Source organism: Meleagris gallopavo, chromosome 1, assembly GCF_000146605.3.
Source record: "Meleagris gallopavo isolate NT-WF06-2002-E0010 breed Aviagen turkey brand Nicholas breeding stock chromosome 1, Turkey_5.1, whole genome shotgun sequence".
NCBI lineage: Eukaryota > Metazoa > Chordata > Aves > Galliformes > Phasianidae > Meleagris > Meleagris gallopavo.
The window spans coordinates 94336389-94345620 of NC_015011.2; the positions used below are offsets into that span (position 1 = coordinate 94336389).

General features: G+C 35.2%; 1 protein-coding gene across 4 annotated transcripts in view; it reads left to right on the forward strand.

Moving 5' to 3' along the window:
- Nucleotides 1-9232, forward strand: part of ROBO1 (roundabout guidance receptor 1) — a 132211-nt gene that overhangs the window by 91468 nt on the left and 31511 nt on the right. For 3 of the 4 annotated variants that reach the window (XM_010722155.3, XM_019620113.2, XM_010722164.3), the window contains 2 exons: nucleotides 4243-4440; nucleotides 7780-7806. In XM_010722155.3, coding sequence (XP_010720457.1) covers nucleotides 4243-4440; nucleotides 7780-7806 — 225 coding nt within the window. The remainder of the gene's footprint in view (nucleotides 1-4242; nucleotides 4441-7779; nucleotides 7807-9232) is intronic. The other variant, XM_019620110.2, reaches the window with a different exon arrangement.

Genomic DNA, 9232 nt, shown 5'->3' on the forward strand with positions numbered 1-9232 from the left:
AAAAAAAAGCGTACTTCATATCCACAGCTCACTGTAAATCCTCATGTTTCTCTGTGGAGAAAAAAAGTTCATACTGAAAAAATTTGATAGAATATTTTTATTGTCACATGGATTACAAAATTGCCCTATACAGAAAGATGAGAATTTTCACCTCAAACTGATCTCAGCCTTATACTTGTCCAGTAATGTGATACCACCTATGACAGTGGCTACCTTGCTTATGCTGTCATGGTGGAACTAGATGATCTACAGGGTCCTTTCCAACCCAAAGCATTCTGTGATTCTGTGATTCTCTAATAGTTCAGCAATATAACACATGCTCGTTTTCAAGTAAGTCACAAAAAGGAAATATCCAGCTACATATTTTGCACAGGGTGCCACTTCTGATAGACCTCACACCAGTTAATATGAGTCATAAATGCATAATCCCTATTAATATATGTGATGCAATTATTTATTGAGATGTCTGTAGAATTTTTATAAATATTGAGTACATTATTCAACAACTATCCAGTATCAGCAAAAGTTTCATTTAATCATTATTCTAATTGTTTTGTTTAGAGATGTTATTCTGTCAGCCCTTCAAGTAGTTCTGAAGTGATAGTTGCATGGTGGGTTCTGTTGATATCCCCATTGGTAAAAGGAGATTTTTTTTCCTCACAGAGCCAGTCCTTCCAAAACAACTTTTGGTTGACTCCTCACAAGCTGTGTGCTACAGGACTGATTTGCAAAAATGATATTTCTCCAATTTTAGAAATATTTTGTATAATTTTCATATTGCACCACACATGTATTTGAGGAAACATCAGACATCATATTGCAGATTCTAAGTGTTTTGCTGGTTTTGAGTTGCCCAAATTACCAATGCCCACAAAAATGATATCTTCCTATTTCCCGTTTGTGCATTTTGTATACTAAATGAGACAGACATATTGGCATGCACTGTACTATATGTTCTACACATATAGGGCGAAATTGAAGTTACCTGCACACCAATGAACCTGGAATTTCCTGTCTTTTTAAATCTTTGCCATTCCAATCTTAATTCTATATTAGTAATCTTCTCAGCATTTGACAACTTAAACATTGATTTTTACATTATTTACATGAATATTTTACATACAGAATTAAAATTCATAGTTCTATGTGACATGAATTGTAATGAGTTTTCATTGAAGTCTGAAACTGGAGCTTTGGCATAGTCAGAATCAGAGAGCCTGTGAGCAATAGCCAAATCAACATGCTCTGTGAGGTTCTTATCTCGAGGTAGAAGAAAAGAGGATGAGTCAGTGTGATAATATGCTGGTTTCAGGCAGTTTTGGGATCAGCCTGCTCCAACAACTCTGAGGCCTTCTAAAGTACGTTATAAGCTGTGGCTGTTGCTCTGACAGTAAGATGCACTTTGCCTTACAATCTTTATGTTTGCTTATTATTTTGGCATGTTTCCCTGAGGAGTGCAAGCAGGAACAGGAATGTAGATTATGAACTGTTTGTATATCAGTCAAAGCTTCCAGAAATTTTTTAGGATGAAGAAAAAGTATTCATTCAAGAGGTTTTTTCCAGACTGATCTCACTGTCTGACTGTGGCAAAGAGTGAAGTTGCCCTTCTCAAAGAAAGGCTTCCAAAACATTGTATATGGAAATTATTAGTAATGGCAGGTTACTAGCTCTTCTTTTCCTTGCTGTATATTTAGCTTGCTTTCTATTTTTAAATCATAAGAGTGGTACATGGATTAAATGTGGCCTTTTGAAAGCCCTTCATTCTTCATTTCTACTGCGTTGCATGTATGAATATACACATACACATGCTCATTTTTCTTGTCACTATGTATGTAAATATATACCAGTTAATTCAGTTTAAAGTCACTTGCAGTCTACATGTATACTGTGTAGTGTAAGCCTTGTTTCTTAACAGCAAATATATTATTATGTTGTTATTATGCTTGCAATAGCTAGTAAAATAATACCGTGGAATGATTCTTAATTAAAAACTAGAACAATGAGTGTTCAAAGAGATTCTTCAGTATTTTGTAATCTTCAGATATGCATTCACTGAGCAATGCAAAATGTTTGTGTATAAAGTTACTGTCCTTCTGTATGGTTGTACTATTGATATGTTTTAAAAACATCCTCATTTAGCTTTTAAGTTTTTGATTATTTTCTGGATTTATTGTTTTAAATATATATATTTAAAGGATTAGAGAAAAACATGTATCAGTTTTCTAAATGTATTCAGGGACAGAAGCTGTCTGGAAATATTTTTTTCTATTCCATTAAGAAGTACAAGTTGGAGTAGCTTTTTAAAGATACAGAAATAGTAGGGTCACTCATTTTGCAAACAGACTGGTGATGCAAGTTTTCATATCTTAATATGGCCTCAGCTGCAAAGAGACAAAAGATGAGAAACAGAATGACAGTTTTAATTCATTAGTCACAGTATACTTTATATGTTTAAGCCCATCTGGCCACTTGCATGGAACTTCACTTGGCTGTCTCCATAAAATCTGATGCAACCCATCTTAACCTTGCACAAATCGGCATGAAATCTATAAACCCAGCAGACACAAAGAGTGTATTAGTAAGAAAAGAGTGAGTCTGCTTGGTAAACTTTCAGACTAGCCAGTATGCTTAGGATCACAGAAGATAAAGGGACTGGAAATATGAAATAAAATTTCCAATAAGGTAGTAGTCAAAGGCAGTGATGATTCCTTGGCCAAACAGATGTATCACAGAAAATGAAATGTGAAATTCTTCACTGGAAAAAGGTTGTTATTAATTTAATCATTTCCCATTCATGAAGATATCCTTTTCCAGAGGAGGTTTTGGTTTTGTTTTCATTCCATATCCTTTTTATATTGCTCTTTTGTTAATTATATAGTTATATTGTTTTGTATTGTTACTTTGTTTAGGCTTATTTTGGAACAATACAAGATGGGTCACAGTAATATAATCTATTCACTTGTTAGTCCTTAGAGAAAACGTGATGGTTTTTAAGTGAACAGGTCTTCGTATCATATGTAGTTTCTATTAGTATTACTCATAACAATATCTTTCACCTGAAAACACTAATCTCTATTTCAGTATATGATGTCACTATCCATTGTTTAAAACAAACAAACAAACAAAAACCTTGTTGAATAAAATCTTGTTGAATTTACACAAGAATAAAAATGGGTATTTCAAAGACTAAGCTTGGAATGTGTAAAGCAATATCCGCTCTGACTGACTGAAGGTTTCAAATTCTTGCCCTCACCCTGTGCAGTAATGAAATTTCCAGTAAGAACTCACTGTAGTGGTTAAGAAATCAGGAAGACAGTATTTTATCTTTGAGTTGCTTCATTTCAGTTAGCATTTTTCAGTAACTGAATATTTTTACTAATGTTCCTAGAAGGTTCTTGCAAAAGTATAATGCAGAAAAAGAACAAAAGACTGATCATTGGTTGTGCTTTCACTACAGGGGAAAAAAAAATGTGGAAAAAATACATATTCATTATTTTAATTTGGGAATTTTAGGGGTAAACAGTATTTGAAGAAGGCAGCATGTCCAGTAACAATAAGACTACTTGACTGTTATTAACAATTCAGAACTCCTTTTTAGTCATCTTTGAGCTTTTTCGCCGGTGTTAAGTGAGCAGAACTGGTTATTTTGTACTTTTACTTCTTTATGAACTCTTAAATATATTCAGTCTTTTTTAATTGAAGTCAAAGTGGGAGCCTGCAAAAGAGTACATGGACTGTGTAATATGATATTTAAGTCATCTGTCAGGAACTGCTAAATTAAAATGTATCCCTCAACATCAGCATCAAGTGAATGTCCTTTGAATTTGTCTTTCTTTTGTGACTTTCTGTTATGAGAATGTATATATGTGTAGCTGACTTCTGCATTTTCACAGAGCCCTAAGAACACACTAAGCTAAGCTTGTTCTGTATTTGAGCTTTCTTCTATGTTTTTTTCTAACTTCTTGAATTTTCTGAAACTGTTTTTGTTTGCTAAAGTGAAAAAAAAAACAATCCACTGGTGTGACTTTAGCAATCACTACAAACAAAAGCCAGTAGAGTTGGAAAAATGGGTTATATATGGAAAACAGATATTTCTGCCTAGACCTATAAAAAGAGATTTTGATGAGCAATCTTAAGCATGTTGCCTTGAAGAACTGGATACAGTTCTGTCAGTTCTTTTCATATAGCCTCTTACAGTTGCTCATTCAGATTAACTAGAGATTTGTATGTCCTTTTTTTCAGATTCGCATGGAAATCCTGTATCTTCAGAAGATCAAGTCAGTTTAGCCCAGCAGATCTCTGACGTAGTAAAACAGCCTGCCTTTATTGCTGGAATTGGTGCAGCCTGTTGGATTATCCTCATGGTCTTCAGCATCTGGTTGTATCGCCACAGGAAGAAGCGAAATGGACTCACTAGTACTTATGCTGGTATCAGAAAAGGTGCCATACTATGTTTTAATCTCCAAGTTGCTGAATGCCTCTTTATTGGCAATTCATCATCAATCTCTTGCTCTTTTAAGATTTTATGCAGGAGTTATCAAATTAGGCCAGTATTTTCAGGAAGTTTGAATCAGCATCTTATGTAGAAAGCACTATTATTTATGCAATGTGTTGGCTTGACTTTAACTTGACTTATGAGTCAAGTATGATCATTTAGAAAATATCTAGATTAGCTTTTCGTAAAGTTAGTTGTACAAATGAGGAAAGTACAAGATGGATTTAGGTCTATGAGCTTCCCGTATGTCCTTACTACCCAAGTTTCTGAACCATATGAAAAGAAAGCAATTGGTTGATTGCTTATTGCCCCTCTTATTCAGTCTTTTGCTTACTGCTATGAATACTAACAGTGGTGTCAATTACAGTGATGCTTCTGGTGTGTGTACTTGAATTTCCTTATATTCCTGGGAATGTGGTGAAAGGGCTGTTTGTGAAAGCACAACAGTACATAATACTTTCCAAGACTCTTTCATAAATGCTCTCGAGGGACCCTTGTCTGGGACTGAATTCTGGGGCTATCAAATCTTGCATCTGCGTTCAGTTACAAGGATGGCAGTGGGACTAACTTTAAAGCACTCTTAGTTTTCATGTTATCAATACCTTTTATGTCAGATTGTTGGGCAAGCAGTGCTTTACACTATATTCCATGACAAACAAAAGTAGAATATCTACCTGAAAGATCTTCTGGAATAAAAAAATCTCTCCTGATACAATAATCTTTTGATTAAGCCCTGAAGGTAAAGCTGAATTTTGTATGATACACTTCATTACATCTCAAACCAATACTTTGTAGGCACTTACGGAGTGAAAACCATAAATTCTGGAATTAATTAGAAAATAGAAGATCCTGCTTTTGAAAGAATAGTAAGATTTTGGTTCAATATTTGGCCATCAAAAAATAGACCTAGGCTGCAAAGGTGCACATATCTCAGTGGATGAAGGTGTCATCTGACTGCATTTTTTAGTCACTTCAAACTGAATGAATGATGGATGAGACAGATAGGCAAATATAACACGATGTTTTTAACAGTAGTAGTGTATTGCTATGAAAAAGAAGCACTGTTAAAATTAGCAACTGAGTGAATGGGAACCTGAAAACTGTTTTGGGGTGATGCAGTGTTCAGGTGCCCTCCAGGCTTTTAAAATATCAATACTCTGGGTAGCCTTTAGACCAAATGGTTTTATTGGAGTTGTAACCACAGAGATCAGGGACAAATTTAATTTTGTTCTTCTAGATTTTCTTAGATAAGACATACTTCAACACTCTGCTGCATTGGCCTGCTCTGTTTTGTTTTACTAATAGCATGCTGCCATACTGCCTTTCTACAGTTCTATCAAACTAACATCACTGTGCTTTCAGCAGTACCTACAATTAAGCAAAAGGCATACAATTTGTCCTAAAAAACGGTCACTTTAATGGCATCAACTGTTGCTTAAAACAGCTGTGTTGTTCAATATTTTTTAAAAAATACTTTTTGTGTAATTCGGTGTGGATTTTTATAAAAACACATGCCAAAAACCAGGGTATACATCTCCCTTATCAAGTATTCCTCAAGAAAAAAAAAAATCCTCAAGAAAATATAAATTGCAAAGTAGTTTGCCACTCTGCAGTGCATCAAGTCATCACTTCAAGTGCAAACTTTCTTCAGTCTTGCATTTATTTGTTTATTTTTATGTTTAGCTTCAGGCCTGGCATCTGCTAAAACTCCCACACACGCATATTGTACTAGTACTGTTACACACTCAAACGAGTTTATTATTAGAAGCTCTGTGAATTAAGTTGTTCTTTTGTGTGGTTGCTGTAAAAAATTCATTTAGTTGAACCTCTGTTCCTCTGTTCTCTCTTTCTTTAAAAACAAATCTAGGTTTATTACTTAGCTTACAGGCAAGTAGTGAGTCAGTAGTTTTAGATTTTTTTCATGCCCTTATGATTGCAAGTTAATTTTGAGACACTTGATTCTCTTTTGAATAACTGTTTTTTTAAATACACCTTCTGTTTTAATGAAAGCTTGTTACAACAGTTCTATATTGTTGAATGTAGCTAAATTACAGTTGACTGTGTGAAAAGGCCTAGCTCAAAGAAAATACAGTGAAACTCTCACAGTAAAGAGCTGTACTATAAATCAAGCCTGGATTAGGTAAAATGCTTAAAGGTTCTTCTTTTTGCACTCTATCACACTCCTGGAAATAAATTGGCTTGGAAAAAGCAGGGGAAACCTAGAATATTCCTGAATTATAAAAACTAGACATTCTGGAGCCTACCCCTGAACCTCAGAGTTACTGCATAAACTGTAGTAAGTGGTTGTTCTCTTAGCTAGAACCTTTTCTTTCTGTGACAGATTTGCTGATCAAATTCCATCTGAAATTTTCTTTTAGTGAATAATTTATTATTCCTCTTACACCGGTCTTTGTTTTTATTAGATCAAAAAGGGCAATATTAGCCTTTTTTTACCCATCAGTGGTAGAAAAACTATACTGTCTTGTCAACAGGAGGGGGAGCATGTGCTAATAGGAAAAGCAGATGCTATCTCTCTGTATTTGGATTAAGGGTCCTATTGATCCAAAGAGGATTTATAGTGGCAGTGAGAGTGAAGATTGTCAAGCAGTGTCATTGTTCCATTCTTAACCTTTCCCTCCTAAAGCCATGGCTTGAAAGGTAGAGAGGTATTACATCCTTAAAGTAGATAATAACTGTTTAGCAATTTCTTCTATGAAAACAAAAATGAGTTGCTGCAGTAGGTTTTAGGGCTTTTTTTAAAAAAAAGAGATGGTGGAATTCTTGAATCAGATACATAAAACAGCAGTTGTCTTTCTTTCTTTATATGTTTGTTTTCTTACTTAATGCCTAAGTGTACCTGTTAGTTGAGCTTAATGAGCATTTACTTGGTGAGCTGCAGATAAAATTCAATGGGATCTTGATAAGGCTTTGTTCAGAATTTGTAATTCTGCATTCTAAAATGATTAGCAGTGTAGGGTTTTTGTTTGTAGTAAGATCTTCAGAAAAACTGAAGATACCAAACTGAAGGGTAGTCGAAAGAAAAACCACAGTCATTCCCTTCAGGAGCACAGTGGAGTATCAAACTTTTTTCCATTGGTGCCTGTGGAGACAATCTTCTGAATCACAAACTTAGTTCTACTTCTGTGTCAGTGTGACTGAACTTCTGGGTTAGTTATTTGCATTTGTTTTATGTTCAGCTGTCTGCTAGATTTATACTAATGTGGTATGTTTCCCTTTCTTTCTTCAGCTTAATAACCAGTTTGTATTTTGTTTTGATTTTTCAGTCCCGTCTTTTACCTTCACACCAACAGGTATATATTTGCACTTTTCCCCCCTTCTTTGTTACTCAGCATGTGTTCATGGTACTGTTTCTCCTTTTCTGGCATAACCAGCCCAGCTGTTCGGAAGTTTTTTTAAATAATTTCATTAATGACAAGTATCATTATGTTATTCTCTAAGTAGTCTATACTTGCTTTGTAGCTTACACTTTTATTCCATTTTTGTGTACCATTTTGTCATATACTGTGTGATGCAACACCATTTTGTAGCATGTTCCTGTCAGTTTGTTCAACCTGAGCTCTCTCTTTTTGCATTGCAATGAAGTAGTGTGGCCTCCTCCATTTAGTGATGTCGAAGGCACTTCTGATGGAGGAGAAATGATTTGCAGAGCCTGGGTGCTGAGTTGTAAGGGAACTAATGGGATTATATTTGGTGAAATAGTTTCCTGTTGTCTTTCCATTAAATCTGTATCCTCGGAGTTGCCTCTTTTAAAAAATACAGAAAATCAAAGCGAATTATCAGTTAAATTTCTTTGCTTGCTGCCTTAAAACATGTTTGTGCTACAAAATTATAAGGCAGTGTTCCTGTTATACATGTTATATTTTGAATTTGGGGTGGGTTTAAAATCATCTTCTTTTTCTCTTTGCTTAAAAATGTATGAAATACGTCCATGACATAAATTGTTCCATAGACTACCATAGTCAGTGGGGGAGAGTCTTTCTTTTCTGTAGATGGGACCTTCAGTCAGTCTCCCAGTCTAAGAGGTCAGCAGGTTCTCCTCTGCAGTGGATACACTTCATCACATTCACTACGCACCACTGTTGTATGTACATTCCTTTTAGCTACAAGCTGAGTGAATAGGCAGGTCATATATTTCTCCTTTGTTCTAAATCACTTATTTTCACAAGAGCCCTGTGTATATCTGGGGAGGGTAAAAGCCACCTAATTCCTTCTCTGCAAAATCAGCCAAAAGTATTTAGCTCAAAATATTAGCTCAAAATTGCTGTTCTGATTTGGCCCCTGGACAACAGCTGTGTCGCATCCTTCCAGGTTGGACTGCAGCTGAAGCAAACTCTCTGCATTCCTTGACATAGACCTAGCAGTAATTGGTTAGATTCTTATCCACATGCCTTTAATCACACTGAATAGTATCTTGTTTTAAAAGTCATCCTGTTATGTTCAGTGGATTTGCTTACTGTTCAGCATGAGTCAGAGTGGCTCCTAATGTTTCTGAAGTCCTTTGAGATCCACAGTGGAGACTAATTCAAATTATTATTTTGCTGTTACTTAATTGGCTTAACAGCTTCTATTGCAGTCACAATTGTAGCATGCTACTGAAATTCTGCAGAGGTTGATAGGTTAGCTAATATGCATTTTCTCAGTTGGGTTCTTAACATTAAAGGAAAATATACCGCAGCTCCATAAGATATGTCAGAGGTGCAAAATAAATAGCACTGG